At 38.8% G+C, this 18358-nt stretch overlaps 1 protein-coding gene across 1 annotated transcript in view; it reads left to right on the forward strand.

The window, feature by feature from the left end:
* Positions 1-18358, forward strand: part of LRRC16A (leucine rich repeat containing 16A) — a gene marked incomplete at both ends in the record, with an annotated part of 69281 nt that overhangs the window by 50822 nt on the left and 101 nt on the right. Inside the window, 7 exons of the mRNA XM_009079239.1 lie at positions 2358-2451; positions 4685-4783; positions 7177-7305; positions 7570-7701; positions 13386-13561; positions 15567-15654; positions 18325-18358. The exon at positions 18325-18358 is cut by the window's right edge and continues 101 nt beyond it. Coding sequence (XP_009077487.1) covers positions 2358-2451; positions 4685-4783; positions 7177-7305; positions 7570-7701; positions 13386-13561; positions 15567-15654; positions 18325-18358 — 752 coding nt within the window. The remainder of the gene's footprint in view (positions 1-2357; positions 2452-4684; positions 4784-7176; positions 7306-7569; positions 7702-13385; positions 13562-15566; positions 15655-18324) is intronic.

The raw sequence follows: 18358 nt of genomic DNA on the forward strand, positions 1-18358 counted from the left end.
ATTCACACACCCACACCTGCAAAACAGATGATCTTACTCTTGTTTTACAAAAAATAGGCAGTAAAATTATCACTGCAGCAGGGTGTATGTCATGAATCGAGCAGCAGTTACTACAAGGGAAATAACGTGATGAAATGAAGCACTTTTGTCACACATGCTGTATATAGAGGAAGAGGTTTCTGGGACTTCCTTTGGGATATCCTTTCCAGTCTTTGAGTACCTTATCAGAAATTTAACATCCTTTAAATACAGGTATTTTGCTGAGTGTATTGATGTGTTATGAAATTACTGGATTATTGAGTTAGTAGCAAAATGTGCTCCATTACAAGAGACAAGTGGAGTGTTAATAATAAGAAGAATAAAGGAATATTTTAGACTTCAAAGGAAACAGAAAAATGGAGTGTGAAGATAAATATTTCTCTGGTGATCAAAGTTGAAAAGCAGGCTTTAAATTCCTGATTTTTTTCCCCCCCCTAAGAGCTGGTTAATTCTTAGATGAAAATAAAGAAGCATTTTGATAAAATACTATCTGTCTGGAAGGAAACCAAGTACAGAGGATTTTCTTCCTTCCTTAGGGTAGTGGTCTTCTGAAGTTTTACCTCCGTGATTATGTGTCCATGAAATCTCCTTACCTTTCATTTTACCCCCTTCCACTGTGTGTGTCTGTGTGTGTGAGGGAAGGTTCACTAAACCTTTGACTCAGTTGAATTTAGCATATAATTACTAGCAGGAGAGCTTGCAATTATAGATTTTAATGAGTGGGATGCATTAAATGTCAAACAGCTGCAGAGATCCTTAGAATTCTACCTTTTTTTTCCTTTTTAACTAAACAAATACCCCACCTACCAGGTAGTAGTCAGGCACTTGACAAGTTCCGTAATTGTTATCTGTCTTTGAGCTTTGGTACCTTTGACATTTAAAAATTTTCCCCATGCCGGTGGACAAACAGTTATTCACTGTGTAGTATTATGAGAGGACACATATCAGAATCTGTATAGTTTGCACTGTTCTTTAGAGGGACAAGAAAACTAGAAAGAAAAGTTGATTTTCCCACTGTGATGCAGTAGACAGTTGGACACTGTGGAAGGATGTGGACCTTGCTGACTCCTTGTGAGTAACTGCCAGCCACTGACAGCTATACATCACCATGTTTGCATTGGGGAAGAAACGTAGAAGTCTGCCATTATCATTTAAAGTAAAATGTTGGGTAGTATCAATGATGAATCAGCATGTTTGGCAGTTCACGAGACCTCTGTCCTTCAGAGAATGGTGTTTCATGCGGCCAAGCAACTAACTGGTGGGAGAGAAAGTGAAAGAACTTGGAGTTTCAGAGTATTTAAGGTGTCTGCTGTTGGAGTTGGTGCATTTAGTGGAGAATGGTCTATTGTAGTGAATGGTGATGATTCAATTGAAATTGCCAACTTTAAAGTACTCAAAAATAGAGGGTTCCAAACATATTTATGTAGCTCTGGATGGAACAGGAACAGACGGTTAGTGGGACGTTTTCAGACAGCGAATGAGGAGAAAGAGATGCTTGCAGGAAATTAAGGATTAATTGAAAATAGAATAATTTCAGATTTTAAGAAATTCCTGCTTTTTTTTTTTTAAAAAAATCCATTTATTCCAGTCTGAAGTTGTGTGGACATAACCATTGCATGTAGCATTTTAGGTATATCTGAGTCATGCTAGCCAATTTATTTTCTCAGAGTTTAAATACAGTTTTAACTCAAGACTAAACCCCTGTCTTTATTCTCATCTTGCAGCAGATGGACAAAGCTGCAGAAATATTTTGCTAACAAAGAAGTAAAATGCAGGGAACAATTGTTTGCATAAAGCAAATGTGGAGCTGCTATGCTTTGTTTTGTCAGCTTTTATTAAAAATTCAGCAAATGTCTTCAAATTGTTGTAAACACAAGAAGTTATTAAATAGTAAATTTTCAAAACTCAGTCTCTTAGTTGCTATCTGTCTGTTACTGAATATTTCCATTTAGTCTTGGATCTGATAGAGCTGCCAGCAGGCACTGACGCTCCCTGTTCTGTTTAGATACAGGAAAATCTAATCTAACCTTGTGCACAGTTGCAGAGGGGAGCTAGGCCTTTAATCAGCAGCCACTGGGCATTGACCACTTAACTGCATTTTTTGCTCTTCAAAATCACCCCCTCTGTCCTGTGGCAAAGAAGAATGAGCAGGAAAGGAGCATCCATGCCTCCAGTTAGTGTCATACCTGTGAAAAATACATTCTTAGTACCTTCCACGGAGAAGCTCGATGCTCCTTATTTCTCCCTTCTAGGATATTCTTCATGAAGAGATACACTAACTAGATTAACTGTCACCATTAACTTATTTTTTTGTTTAGGAACTATACTTTGAGATTCATGCCTATACCGATGAACGATGCTTCGCAAGCGCTCAAAACAAACCCTGAGAAAACAGAAGAGGCACTGCAAAAGGTATTGCATATCCCACCAGTGTACAGAAATAAACCCACTAAAAATAAAGTTGTAATTTTAAGTGACGGATACTTGATTGGCTGAGTAAGAATTCAGTGCTAAATTCATGGATTGTTTGGTTTGCATGGATATATACATGGTAAGTGGGTGCTGCAAGAGCTTTTTGTTCCACAGAACAGTGGAGTGAAGGCTGATGGAATGCAATGGTGAAGTGTCAAAATGTCATACCTAAATGAGTGGAAGCTAGACCTTGTATTGCTGTATGCCTAACTATGAAAGGGAACGCCAGAAACTGCATGTTTGCTACATATGTGCTTGTGCATATTTCCATATGTTTAGAATTATTGGTACACATTTTTTATATTGGCATAAAAAGTGCAGTCAGCTCTGTACAAGACAAAGGATGCTCTTTAATTTGAGGGAGGATGAAAACATTTACTGCCTCTGTTTTATATTGTACGTATAAAATTTACACACTGTGTTGCCCTAAATAAGCAATTGCACCAGCATGCTCTTTTGGGTGAAGAGGTGTTGACAGTATCTGTAGCTGTTCCACTTGCATGACTTATAAAACTCCCAGCTGAGTTTTAATATAGTAAATCTTGCGAGCTCCAAATGAGTCTCCTGCTCAATCAGAATCACAGCTCTTTAATGAGTAGTTTTCCTTCAGCTAGAGTAAGGTCATAAAAACCTTATAAATAGTTCTTACAGATAACTGTGATTAAAAAGCAAATATCTATGATCCTTATTAGTAAAGAAATGTTCAGTAAAGCGATTCTCACAGGAAGAAGTGCTGGTAGTTAGTGCCTTTCTCTTTGATGCGTGAAAATGATTTAAATTTTGCTTTCAAAAATCTGAATCATGGAGGGTGGACATATTTCTTACATCTCATTTAATATAATTGGCTAGGTTCAAATCTAGAGTTATAAGGTGCATCTCTGAAAAAAATATTGTGACGCTTCTGGCCACGGGGATTTAAATTCTACATGTTAATTAGGCATTACATACAAAGAGCTTTTTCTTTTACTCACATCAAAGTTGCTAGAACTGTTAGGCCTTGAGTTTAACATGTGTGGTTCAGGCTTTCTTTGCACAACACAATGAAGTTCTCTCTGAAAAAAGGTAACAGTCGCGGGAGTGGTGCTGTGAACGCAGCTAATTCCATGAGTGTAGGAATGACAGCCTGTCTGCATGGACTGAGCTGTCATGTCTGGTGGTCCAGAGACAACTGAACTGACTGTCTGACATCTCAGGAGGGTCCGTAAGCTTCAGCACACAACAGCTTGAGTACAGTGAGAGTGCTTTTGGCACTGGTCCAGCACCAGATGGACATAGCAGCTAACCTCCTGAGCTCTGGTGTCTGTGCAGCACACTTTACTTAGTGTGGGCGAACTGGATAAACCCTACGTTACTGTGGAGCATGGTCAGAGTGTTCCAGTTCTTGCTCTGCTGCCAGTTTAGAGGTGACCATCCCTTTTCATCTCTGCTTCACACCGTGCTCACCACTCCACCCGTCCTTTTCTCCTCTATTCCTTTCAGACCAGATCCATCACCTTTCATGAATCTTAAACGATTTACTAATAGGTTTTTTTGACTTGACTAAATTTGATAGAGCCAGGTTAGGAGGTTAGTCTATGTGCCATTAGACTGGCTGTGATGGTAGGTGTTTACTGCTGGTTACAATTGTGGTAAGCTGTAAGTAGCAATCACTTGTCTTTGAGGAGCATTTCTGTACTGCTTAGCCATAAGTGACTTTTGGACTGAGACTGCACTATCAGTTAGGCACTTTTAGATAGTTTATTTTTTCTCCAGACATATTGCTGTTTAAATCTGTCTTTGCAGTGAGATGAATGCATCTAAAAGAAGTGAATCAACTATCTTGAATCATCATGGTCTCTACAGCTCCTAATTGAGTCCCTTCAAATATTTCTCAAACCAGGATCTAATCCTTTGTCAGCGTAACTTACTGAATTGTTCAAAATAGAAGACTCTTTCAGAAGCACTGGAAAAAGCAGTGTTTAACCATGTTTCACCAGTCTGTGAATGAATGAATATTTATCAATGTGATTATTAAGCATTGAGACACACAGAATAAGTTTTGCAGATGATAAACAAATAATTAGGCAATTTTTCTTGTCAGTCCCCAAATCTGTTCCATCAGCAAATTTGAAAGCAAATGACAATGCAGAGTCAAATCAGTTTCCTAGTCTGGCCTTTTTGTTTTATTTTTCAGATAGAAAACTACTTGCTTCGTAATCATGAGACCAGAAAGTACCTACAGGAGCAAGCGTACCGGCTGCAGCAAGGCATTGTAACCAGTACCACTCAACAGGTGAGAACTTCTTCCTTACTGGACTTGTTAGTGTCTAAAATCTGCCTGGGGCCAGAATGCTCTCTCATTCTGTCCAAGTAGCTGAAAGTAAGATGTACCTCATGGGTAATAACGTTTCCCAAGAAATAATGATTACCAGTTACAATATTTTTGGAAGGAAAGAAAGCATTCATGAGAGGGAGGTCTTGTGTGAAAGACCCAAGCTATTAGTAAGTGAACTACTGTCGAAGCAAGGAACGGTTTAGTTCATTTGTGCTCAGGAGTCTGACTTTTCAGCACTCTCTCATCAGTGTGACAAGCATCATAAGGCTGTGCCAATTCTGGTGTGAGTCAGTTCCAGTCTCTCTGCCTAGCACTGAGCAACCATGTAAACCTTAGACATCACCATAGCAAATAGCCTTAGAGAGTAACTCATCATATGCTGCGGGTATCATGGGAAGTTCTAGTTTGAGAGAGGGAGCAAAGGAAGGGATAAATCTTCTGTGGTCTTTTCAGTCTGGACAGCTGAAAAGGCTTCCTGTATAACACAGCTCAAACTATTGCTTGAAGCTGGGAAGGTTTTGGGGTTTGTCAACCACCACCAGGTTTCCTAAATGTCACGTGTTGTTCTATCTTTTTGTCCTTTGTCTTGAGAGGGCTACAAGAGCTTTCTGTGGTAGCTTACTGTTCTGTCTGTACTAGTGCATTTCTTGCCAGGACCCCTCAGGGCTGTTCTCAAGTCCAGTACACTGGTAAAGAAGCAAAGTGATGTAAGCAGAATAAAACTTGTCATAGTCTTTGTTTCAAATGTCCAATGTTTGTTTGTACCAGTTGTGTTCCCATGCAAATGGCTGACTCCAGCAAACAGGAGAAGAATATCTGGTTTGCTCTTCAACTGAGTCAATGGAATTTCTCTGATTTCTTCATTTTTTTAATGAATCTTAATTCCAAGTGGCCTTCTTCTACCTGTGTTATTAAAATTTAATGGAACAGAGTTTGATTACTGAAACCTGAAATTGTACCTCTCAACAGAGAAAATGGTACATGGAGTGTAACGGCACTAAGAACTGCAAGAGCAGTATCACTTTGTTTTATTTTAGTAATTTATCTGTTCCAGTGCCACCTTTTTTCCCCTCAGTTAATAATCTCCATATAAATTAATTTTATAGCTTGTTGGGTTTAGCTGTGCACATACACATCAGCAGTCACATAGCAATCTCACACACATCAGGTTTCAGTAAATGCAATTTGTTGTTTCGAAAGTAAAGTTACTCATTTCTATATTAAACTGTGTACTGGATTTTAAAAGCAGTTTTAAAAGAGAACTGGAGAAGACTCTCTAGTATGGTGGAATTGCATTATTATTCCCAGAGTGTCTTTTTTTATTATTTTTTTAGTCCAGATGTCTCAATGAGACTTTCCATTGTCTAACAATTAATTAGCTTTTTGTACTTGTACCAAAAAAAAAACCCCAAAGCCCTTTGAAGAGAAGGAGTCATGTGGAGCAGAAAAGGAGCATGCTGTGAAATTATTTCAGTTCTCGTTGTTAATGATATAAGATGTGGAACTGTAGATTTTATATGATGATGACACATGGACTCAGATGTTGCTTCAAAATGTCAAATAGCCGGTTCTAATGAATGATATGTGGGCTGATAAAGACTTTTAACAATAATATCTCCCTGCATCATATATCCTAGTCAAAGCTGACTGTGTGTCAGGCTTTCTTATTGGTATGTCTTGTAAGGATACAGATATACCACCTGCCCTGAATTTGCAGCAGTGTTGAATAAATTGAGTTGCAGATACAAATTAAGTTCAATGTATCCCACTGTGAAAGGTCTGATGGAAACTTCTGCTTTGATATTTTTAATTCCCTTGCAATTAGGAATATTTACATTTTCAAAGAATACTGCAGAAGCCTGTGCAATTGCATTTTGCTTAGACACGAGAAATCTGTTAGTGATTGTTGAAAGGGAAGTGATAGAGTTTGCTTTTACTGTCTGAGCTTCTTAGCAATTCAGGAACCTTTAAACCTGAGTCTTAGATATATCAACAATGTTTTCATCATTAAACTTGTTACAGAAACCAGAACAACACTTGAACAGTATAAGTTGTTGGTTATTTGCCATTGTCCTGGAGGTAACTGTCATAGAAATATTCCAAAGCATTAATTTTTTTCTAATGGTAAAGATTTATTTATTTTTGCAATGTTTAGGCCTGTCTTTATGAGATGTAGCACTTTCCTTCAGTAGTATTGACATAACTCCAAGCTCTGATCATGAACTTCCAGATTGCTGTATTGTCACTATGAATCTCATCACGCTGTATTGATTTTCTACCTGAACTGGATTAAGTTTGTGTTTGACCAACATTCTGATGTTTTATCTTTTGTATTTCTTTTGTTTGAGCAGATGATTGACAGAATATGTGTAAAAGTGCAAGATCATCTCAACTCTTTAAGAAACTGTGGTGTGGATGCTGTACAGGAAGATGTCAAATCTGCAGAACGGCTTATGCGGGATGCCAAGAACTCCAAAACAGTAAGGCTTTCCCAGCATACTGTAATACTGAGGACAGTTCAGTGTGTGCTTGCAGCTTTTCTCTTTTGTGGGAGTTAAAATAACAGTGTGTCACGAAAGAGTATTTTCATCAGATGATCAGCTATTAGGTAGCATTGAAGGCAGTAAGATAATTCTAATTTGTAAAGACTTTGATGTAGCCAGAGAGGTTTTCTCCTATTTGTCCAGGTTTTAGGACTGGTAGTGATGAGCCTACTTTCTGAAGATACCCTTCCTGTCTTACAGCTCTTACCAAATCTGTATCACCTTGGTGGAGCTTCTTGGGCAGGAGCGAATGGTTCCCTCTCCAATCCAATCCAAGAGACACTTGAATCCATGGCTGGAGAAGTCACCAGGGTAGTGGATGAAGAACTTAAGGTCTGTGGAGAGATGTGTTACTATCTGTCACGTGCAGAAATGACTAGATCTGAGATCTTCTGTTGCTAAATGCAAATGTGCCACACTTTTGGTTTTTTTAACTTCTCGATGGATTTCTGTGTAAGATATCCTTTCATTATTAGATTCTTATAGCTTTGGGCTGCCTTATGTGGATTTTTCTCCGGATGGAATAAAGGTGTTTAGTGTTTGCAGTGAGCAGGAGGAGCACATACTGTTTATTGTCGTCTTATTTCATCTTCTGGAAGGGATGAACTTCATCCCTTAATAAAGGCATCTCTCAAGCACCCTAAGAAGCCTCTTGCCCTGGAGAAAAGAGGTCAGTGGTTAAGGCGACCCACCAGAGTGATTGCTGCTTTTCTGTAGGCTCCACTTTTGAACCTGATGCAGAATTTGCACGTTACTGTTTGATTTGGGTGACTTGTATGTATTGAGAGTGCCCCAAGAATCAGTACAGGCAACTTTACAGGAAGTCTTTTCACAAGCTGCTTGTCAAACCTCAGTTCTTGAAATAGATATCATTAATCTGGAAATGTACTTATCTGTGTGTTCAGCCAGCTCCTGCTCATAAAATTGAACCTTCAGTTATCTTAGCTCTTATTCTATAGCAAGCAAGGAACAATCATCCATACAGCATGCGCAAAGGTATCAGTCCAGGAAAAAGACATGGTGGGGAAATTATAACAACAATTGGAATCTGTATGGAAGCTGACGAATTTAAGAATATGGCTCTGAGGCAGCTCAGACCAGCCTGAGTTTGTGACTAAGCTGCTTTGCCTGTGTTCTGTTGTATTTAAACTTTTCAACCTTCACTTTTAGATTCTTTGATCTTCCAGCTGAAAAAAACATGAAAATGCTTCAGTCAGTGGGAATATAATGAAGAACAATAATAATACCACATTACTAATTACGTTTTTGAAATTAGAAAGTTAATGAGGAGGAAAACAGTGCTCAATTTTTAGTATTTTCCTCCTTTCCCCCATTATGTGAAATAAGGTGCAGATTTCTGCAGACATGAAAGTGATTTATCCACAAGATTCTTCCCAGTGGAGCTTCTAGGCTGTTATTGGGATGGGAATAGTCATCTCAGCCCTTAGTTCAGGGCTCATGCACTTAAATAAGTTCATCTTGGAGAGTCTTAGAGAAGTAGGGAGAAAGCCTCTTCAGCATTTGGAATGTTATTTATAGTTCCTGGCATAAGATTGAATTAATGGGTCTTGCATTTATGCTTTTATGCATGTACAACAAAAATCACTTTAGCTAAACCATTCTAACTTTTACATTTACTTTTGATTTGTGTGGCATTCAAGTTTAAGTGGCTTACAAGAAACTATAAAGTCATAATGGTCTTTGTATATTGTAACACTAATTTTTATTAATTTTACACTCAAGGCTGAAAGTTTTCTTTAAGTTCTATGGTGTTGTACTTTGCGTGGAGGAGAAAGTGTTGAACATGGATTAGGATTATTTTTTTCCCATTTGTTTAGGTCAATTCGAAACATTGCAAGCAGTTTATTATTTATAAAGAGAGATAAGGGAGTTCACATAAGGACAGTTCTTTTTGTAATTGTTGGGGGAAAAACATCTTTTGTGCTGTAAGTGGAGTTTGGATTTTTAGCTTCCATAGCAACCAGAGCCTAATTCTAAAAAGAAGTTTGGAAATAGGGTAAAGTCAGAGAACATTCTTCAGGCAAATAAGAGATTTTTTAAATTTATTTTTTGAACTCAAAGAAGGGAAGAAGGGGGAAAGGAAGAAATTGGGGTAAGGAGAAGCAATATCTTGGACTAAGTTTGGTTGACCAAAGGAGAAATTACAGCAAGGCTCTTGCATTTTTCTTCTCCTGCTGGTGTCACTGTGGACACACAGAACCCGGAAATGCTTTGTTCAGTCTGCTTTATTAGGTCAGCAAAGACACAAGGGAAAATATGCAAAACAAGTGGAGCCTAGGCAAAAGGTGATTGTTTTGTAACAGCAGGAGTGTTTGAAACATTCTTCCTAGATTCCATCCTAGTGCAAAGGTTTGTTGGCTCCATCACCTGTTCTGTTTTTTTTGTTTTGATACCATCATCCTCCACTCCTTTTGCTTACTGTATCTTTCTCCTGAACATCAAGATTCTTTAACTGTGGGTGGTACTTTGTTCTCTTCTTTTTACATGCTTAGTGACTGGCACTTGTAGTCTTGTGGCTGAAATGTGTGCCCTTTCACAGTCAATATAGGTACCAGTGAAAGCTATTGGGGTGGAATTAGGGGACAAGGAAAGGTTTCTGTACATATGGTAATAGTCATGTGAAATCCACAGCTGAAATCCACCACTGAAGAAATGATGTTCAGTTGTGCAGTTAAAGATGAGATCCAAACTCTATTTGACTTTTAAATTGTACATTCAGTTTTTTGATTAAAAATTAATTTTGAAATTTTCAGGAAAAGTCTTCAGTTTTCCCTGCTACTTCCCACTGACACCTGCACACAGCATTTCTTTGCATGATCCATTTTGAAAGACTGTGCTTAGATTGCAGTTGGAATTCAACATAGCAAGTCTTTATCACTTCTATGGTTGTGATCCATCGGTAACTCTTGAGAGGCTGAGTTAGACTACACAGTTCCACCAGTGGATAAATGCCATGGGGAAAAAATGGATGCATCAGGAACTCTAGTAGTTTTACCTGCTTCAGTTGTCTCTACCGTTTTAGTTCTTTGTACTCTATGTGGATATGGCTGCAGGGGCTTGAAAGGCCCTTCATTAGTCATACTGCCCCAGAATCTGCTTGGGGATTGTAGGAGGGAGTGTGGGAGGAGTTCTTAAAGTACAGAGAGCTTAGGAACCCAGAAACAAGCTCCATATTAGCTTTTATGGAAGCTGTTCCTTACAGCTGTAAGTCAAGTGTTGTAAAGATCAGACTTCCCTGTACACTGTGGCTGCTTCATGTTGCTTTGTTTTGCCTGTGAATCTAGACTTAAAAATCAATCAATTTTTTTTAGCCTGTAAGAGCTACAGACTGAAAGATGCTGCTTTGAATCACTAAAATTATTATGCAGTAATTGTGTTTTTGTTTCTTGTTCAATATCTACACATGAAAATTGCCAGTTATGGTAGGGCTGTGTAAGGAGAAAAAAACTCTGATGCAATGGAGTTGAACTTGAGGTCACTTGCTTGTGGTGTGAGATTGAGAAGAAAAAGGCAATTGGTAGAGTGTTCATTATTTTTTGTGCAATTTGCAAACAACTGGGTTAGATGTAGGCTTACCTAGTATATACCATTCCAATGAAACTATGATTTTGTGTCTTTATTATTTTATTTGTAAGTACATTTTTCTGTTTGGTTATCAACCTTTAGTCTTACTGGAGACAAGTTGGCCATTTCAGTAAACTGGGCTCTGTCCTGTTCCTTTCCTGTTTCCAGTCTCCTTTGGATTCTAAAAAACAGCTCAAAAACTCTTAAGTGACATGGCATATCATGAAAAATCTGATGTCTTCTCATAGTTGCTGCTTGTCCCACTTGTTTAGAGGATTCAAAGTTGGGGGAAATGGATCTTGCACCTCAACTGAAGCATGAACCAAGGGCGGTGCCTTTATAAATGCCACTTTGGAAGCACCACAGACTGAGGAGACCTCACAGTCACTGGAGTGCAGCAGTGTGGTAGCTTCAGGATGAAGCAGGAAGAGCTGCTGGAGAGAACGTCCTCCTTACTGATCTTTTCTTAAGTAGCACTTCATGCTGGGAATGGACATGGAGAGTTTGTTTTCAAATCCTGTGCTGATGAGCCTTGACCTTTTTCAATCTCTGAAACAAATTATTTGATGGCAAATTAATTTCTGGTTGAATAGGCTTCTGAAGATACCTGAAATAGATTTCCTGGGTTCCTGGGACTGGAGATGAAGTAAAACTGATATAGGAGGGAATCTGAACAAACAACAGTTTCCAGACTAATCAGAAAATACTGCTTTGTGTTTTTAAATGAATCTGGTTTACGGTACACAGGGTACATGTTGCCTTGTAGTTAAAACAGTGTAAATTTAAAATTCAGTTTTCCACATGATTACTTTCTGTGGTGGACCACAGGTATACTAAACTTTTTGGATAAGAAAATGGAAAACAATTAGAGGAAAGATATTTCAGTGATATTAGGGCACTAGTAATGTTTCTATGGCTCGTGGTGATCCCTGTATGTGTACATTAGAGCTTTCCTGCACTTTTCCTGGCACAAGTTTATACATGGATGATTATGTCAGTGTGCCCTCACCTGTGCCTTTAGTGAGGGCTCTTGAGCCTTCTAGTCAGAGATGGGGTTTAGAAAAAAACCCCAGTAGGTGATGAAAGAGGGTTTAAACCAGAATTACTTTTTTGCACAGGCTCAGGTAGAAGACAAATCTAATGCAATTGAAAGGGATTCCTGACATAACTTCATAGCATTGAGGATTTTTTATGAAAGCTTTTTCTAAGAGAAGGTTTAAGAGGGAAGAACTTGACTTTATACCCTCAGCAGGGGGGGAGACTTTATTTTAAGGAAAATAAACTTGAGGGAGTTAGAGGGTTACATGTACATGGTCCTATTTCTGGAGTGTATATGGTTTTCTTCTATCCTCGTTTTGAGGGTTTGATTAGCCATTTAAAAAGAAAGAGACATGGAGCTCCAGGAGCAAGTCCAGCAGAGGGCTGTGAAGATGACCAGGGGACTGGAGCACCTCACTTAAGAGGAAAGGTTCAAGGAGCTGGGCCAAAGAGGCAGCTGAGAGGGGAAGTATCTGAAGGGAGGGTGTCAAGAGGATGGAGCCAGGCTCTTCTCAGTGGTGCAGTGCAATAGGACAAGAGACAATGAGCAGAAACTGATGCATGGGAAGTTCCACCTGAACATGAGGAAGAACTTCTTTACTGTATGGGTCACTGAGCACTAGAACAGATTGCCCAGAGAGGTTGTGGAGTCTCCCTCCCTGGAGATATTCCAGAACTGTCTGGACACAATCCTGAGTAACATGCTCCAGGGAAACCTGTGTGAGCAGGGAGGTTGGGCTAGGTGACCTCCAGCGCTCCTTTCCAACCTTTTGCTCATTCTGTGATTCTGTATGAATAAAAATGGTTGGCTGCACCTAAAGTTCACTGTGGATTTGCATGTATGTAAATGAGATCCATATATTAAATGTTTGCATGCCCACTTCAAATCATACTTGTAGCTACTTCCTGATGTTTGACTGCTATATTCCAGCCCTGTACATCATACCAACTTCTCAGGAGTCTCCTTTCTTCATATACTGATGTTTCTTACAAATTGGCAGGTCTGGAGCATTGATGAAAATTGGTGATTCAGGACACAGTTTAGAGGGAAGGCAGCTGCAGCAGAGCATCCACTGCAGTGATGGGTGCACAAGGGAAGCTAATTTATTGTTCTGACAGCTAAACACACAGACATGTAAATGTTTCATATTTGAAAAGGCAAACAAGTACAGTTGTGGGTCATTTTCAAAACAAGTATCCGGATTCTCAAAGCTATTTTGTAAAATGTCTTATATTGCAGCTGGATTGCAAAATGGATGATAAAGCAGGAAGAAAAATTGTAAAAACTACAAGTCTAAAAGTGTCATCATGCTATTCACCAGAATAATTCTGACACGTTCCAGCTAAAGTAAATCCCAGTACCTAATGTTATTTTTTTGCTTACTGTGCTGCAGACACTCCTTGAGTCTATGGTGGATGCGGCGGAAAACCTTTGCCCGAGTGTAATGAAGAAAGCTCGCATCCGTGAAGACCTGATTGAGGCTAGCATTGAGAAGATTTCCATCCCACGCACTTTTGTGAAAAATGTCCTCTTGGAGCAGTCTGGAATTGATATCCTCAATAAAATTAGGTACTTTAAAAGACTAATCTAACAAAATTGGTTATAGAATTTGGATTTTGGGTTGCATGTGTGTGTCTGTGTAGTAGAAGAATTTTGGCATGCTTTTGTGACTCACACGAGACTATTTTACGGCATTCAAAGAGCAGGAAATTGTCCTACAGGTCTGGTGGACTTAGTTCAGAAGATTCATATATTTGGAATCTCCAGGGATCTTAACTTGGATCATTAATGCATGTGCTCTCTTTTATTTAGTAAAAGGTTTGGTTTATGGTACACAAGTAACATTTTTGTGACTGATACGTTTTTTAAACCTTTTTATGTTCTCAGGTAACACTGAATTAACATAATGGAAGGAAATTGCACTTGCTTAGAGTGGTAGCAGTGCCTTGTCTGTTGCTGCATTTAGTCTTGTCCTGGAGCTGTAGCAATCACTTTAAAACTTTTTGTTTGTGTGGGAGTTGTGCACAGCAGACAGACGTACTTAAAAAATGGAAACTTGGATATTCAAACCACAAACCTGGAGAAAAACTGTTGCCGTAAATAACTCGTAGTTTGTCCTTTAAAAAAAGAGGCTTTTACCTGACATTTTACTGGCTTTTTTTTTATATCAAAAGTATACCAGGGAATATATTTATGCAGTATAATGTAGTTGACCTGTACTTACACATTTGCAATTCCTTTCTGCTTGATGGAAAAGCATGCCGCTCCACATTGTGATGCTAATATCTTTTCAGAAGAAGAAAACAGTAAGACTTGGAAATTAGTTTTGCAGAATGAAGCAAAATAGGCAGGAAAAGGTATTAAAGACTTCAGTTATGCCTTCAGTGTGTTTGAAGTGGTTCGGGGAATAAGTTTTCTTTGCTTCAGCCCCATCAAACAAATCCTGACCCCGAGACAATAATGCTGTCTCTTCCACTTGTAGAAGCTTGAGGTGTTGGTGGGGTGAGGGTGCCAGACTGTCACCCCTCCTGCCTTATGTTTGAAATTACTGTTGGTAGCTGAGGAAGATCCCTTCACTCTTTTCCCACTGTGGGTTGGCCACCATTCTACTTCCCTGTGGATTGCATTGCTTTTCCAAGGAGTTGCTTACCTTTTTCTTCAGGCTTTCTGCAGCAGTAGTGCTAGCCCCAGATAGAAATAACTTTATTCATCCAATGCAGCTCAGTCCACACATACAAAAGTAGAAGAAAAATCTTGTTACTTGTTGGCAAGTGTCAGTTGAAGCAGTTGGCCTTGAAACTGTAGAGGCTGGAGAGATGGAGCTCTGGGCTGCACTCAGGCATACATGCTTGTCAGTTCTAAATCAGCTGCACTCCCCAGCCTGAGCCTTTTGTACTGTTGCCAAAGATGGAAACCCAAGGCAGTAATTCAAGGTACACATTTCCTTCATATGGAGGTACCAATGAAACCTCAGTTCAGTGTGCAGAGTGTGTTCATGTTCCATGTATGTCTGTGTAGGGGGAATGGCTGACAGTTCTTGAGACAGAAAGTGATTACCTAGAGCAAAAAGAGGTAGCAGAATTGTGCTGGCAGACTGGAGAACCAGCATGGTACAGTTATTCTTCAAACAGCAGACAAACACAAAAACGAATTGAGGAAATGAGTGGAAATAGAACGGAAATAGTTGTTCAGTGTAGTAGTAGTGTTAAACAGGCAGCACTGTCCTAATCCCGTTTGTCTGAGATTCGTGTTTCTCTGACTTCAGTGTCAGAGTGTTCCTTACTGAGTTTCACTTCTGACTTTTATTCAACTATTTTACCCAGATGTTTAATTTCACCTCTTGGAAAACTGTTAGAAGCAGGTTAAATATGGTACAGAGGCTCCTGTGTTTATTGTGTGATTCATGAGTTTATTTCTGAAACCTGCAGTCGTGTATCCTGACACCCTCTAATGTTTTACTTCAAATAAAGTGACAGCACCGTGGATAGTCATCACACTGTTTAATGTGTAATGAAGACAAAATTTTCCTGTGTGAATTAAAAATTTCTCTGTCTCATTTTTAATCATCACACAGTGAAGTAAAGCTGACAGTGGCTTCTTTCCTGTCTGACCGAGTTGTAGATGAAATCCTGGATGCACTTTCCCATTGCCATCACAAACTGGTGAGTATTTGCATGGTTAATATCTAATATGCCAGATCTCAATAATGCCATTTGCATTCATAACTTGCTGAGTTTCTCCTTTCACAGTTCTATGTCAAAATTGGTCTTATTTTCATTGTTGTCGTGGCATCATTTGAAATAAGATTGTGAGACTCTTGTCTCTTTAAGAAAGATGCAACCTTGTAATAGACAGCATTCTATTTTTGTTCTATTATCTTTTGAACTGTTGTCAGATCCAAAACTAAAAATGCCATCAGGATACAGCATTGAGTCATTAGTTAAGAACAGTGCCAGTACTTCTTATGGTGAGATGAAATGATAAGGGTTAGTTTCTCATGAAATGAGAGGTGAAATTTCATTCTTTAGAATTCTTGAGGTACTGTTGAGACTTTGTTCAAGTTCTGAGAAAAAGGAGTAGGTATGTAGGAAAGGAAATGCTGTTTGTTACTTGAGGGTACTGAGCTGTTGGGAGGTACAGATATTTGTTATAAAGGTACTTGCCTCATCAAGAATAGAAGAAATAAACAGCTGTGTATCCAGAGAAAACCAATTTTGCTTCTAATGCAATGGGTCTCTGTAAGGAGAATCCAGTACTGTTTTTTCAAAGAAGCCAGCAGGTGATCATTCTCCTGGTTAAAGTTTCTCTTCATTTCTAATTGAAATTTCTCTGGCTTCAGCTTGTAGTAATGAATTTTTTCAGATGCTTTTCTCACAAGATAAGGGAACCATATATATTTATCTTGATTTTCTCCCTATGAAAGTTCGGAGACACGGCAAACAAATCACTCTTTCTGCCCACTCTCCTGTTTCTTTTCTTCTATTTAAATAAAAATCTTGGTTATTTGAGGGTGCATCTTTTTAATACAGAGCAGTATTGTGTAAAGGTAGAACCTGTGGTTTCAGAAGCTATGCAGCAGCATCAGCCTGCTGTGGGAGTGACCACACAAATGAGCTCCAGTTTGTGCTGGAGGAGGCTCAGCTGGCATGAGCAGTGGGCTGTCTCTGTCTGGTGGTATTGCACAACTTGGATATACCCTGATTCTTTCACACTATGTCATTTTCTCCGACCTTTGAGTCATTTCAGTAACAATCCTCTGCACTTACTCCAGCTGTTTTAAATGCCTCTTTTAAGATTATGGTCTCCAGAACCAGTCAGATTATTCCAATGTTTTAATCAGATTTGTACACAAGAGTGAAATTCTTTTCCTCCTGATATTCCATACTCTTTGTATTTGCAAAGCCAAGAAGATAAAAATTCCTTCCTTTTGTCAGAATTTCAGTGGTAGCTCATTTTCAGGACTGGGTTTGCTAGACCATTAGTGGCTTCTTGATGCTTGACACTTGTTTCTTTTCAGGATTGTATTCATAGCTAATTGTCAGTGCTCTTGGTTCCTAAGGAATAATTGTCTGTACATTTTTATCTGAGTTGATTTCCTTTGTGATCCATTTTGGCCTGCATTAGTAATGTGTCCTTTTCACCATGTAACTCTCCCATGTTTCTGTTAGCTGCAGGTTATTTCAGATAGTATAGCCCTGATGAAAACATTGAAGAGTACAGATCTCAAACATGCTGGTAGAGGAACTCCTGTATAATTTGACAGTGTTAATCTTCAACTGACAGCTGCAATCTGAGAGCTGGGAGCTAGTTCTTAACACAGCAAAGATTAAATGCACTGATACAGTTCTGAGCCAGCTCCTTAAATTGGAGTCTCTCATACTATTTATTCAGCCACCTACAAATGTCTGTGTATGTTGTACTGATACAGGAGCACTTGAAGCAACTTTGAAAAATAAATCTTGTTTAACACAACCTGAGTTTGCCTAATGTGATGATGATTAGCATTAATTGTTATTCTACCTATTTTAGTGTGCTTGCGGATAAATTTCTAACAGCTCTCCAGTTGTTTTTCCTGGGCAGACACTAGGTTGACTGAGCTATAATTGACTCAGGTCATCTATTAACCCTTTACCCTTTTTGATAGCTAATAAAATTGCAATCTGCTGGTTGTCTGGAGTTGTGCTGATGTTAAGCAGTGGCCTATAGCTCTCCCTAGCTGCCTCTTTGAAGGCTTCTGTGACTAACTGATTTGGGCCAGCTGATCTTCAAATACTTGCTTTTAACAGATATTATTTAATATTCTCTTTAGTTATCAAAAGAACTGGAAAATATTTCATCATTTTCCCAACAACATGAACCCACTCCATTCCAAGTAAAATCCAGGGTAGTTTATATAACATTCTCTGTTGTCTTGTTAACAGTTTTTGCTATGCAGGTCTAAAAATTAATTTTATTGTTGTTAGGGTTTTTCCCTGTCTGTTTCTTCAGTGAAACAGAACTGAGATATTTAACAAGCTTGTCCTGTTTTTTGAATAGCAAGTGATGTGATAACATTTTGGTCCTTGAATAATTATGAAAATTATGTTAGCTAAAATTTCACATGTCTTTGTGATTATTAATTTTTTTAAAAAAGGTCCAGCAAAAAGCTTCCCTTCCACACCTTTATGCCTTTATAAAACAAATCCAGTGTGACCACACTCAACTGAGCTTTGCTTTTGTACTTGGTCTTCTAGGATCTGTGATCACTGCAGTTCTGTAAACTTTCTGGTTGGGTTCTGTTTCCCTTTTGTTAAGTTTGACTGATGTGTTCCTGTCTTTATCTTGGTCTCCAGGCTGACCATTTGACCAGACGTGGCAAGCCACTTC

Source organism: Acanthisitta chloris, unplaced genomic scaffold (genome assembly GCF_000695815.1).
Source record: "Acanthisitta chloris isolate BGI_N310 unplaced genomic scaffold, ASM69581v1 scaffold6737, whole genome shotgun sequence".
NCBI classification, from domain to species: domain Eukaryota; kingdom Metazoa; phylum Chordata; class Aves; order Passeriformes; family Acanthisittidae; genus Acanthisitta; species Acanthisitta chloris.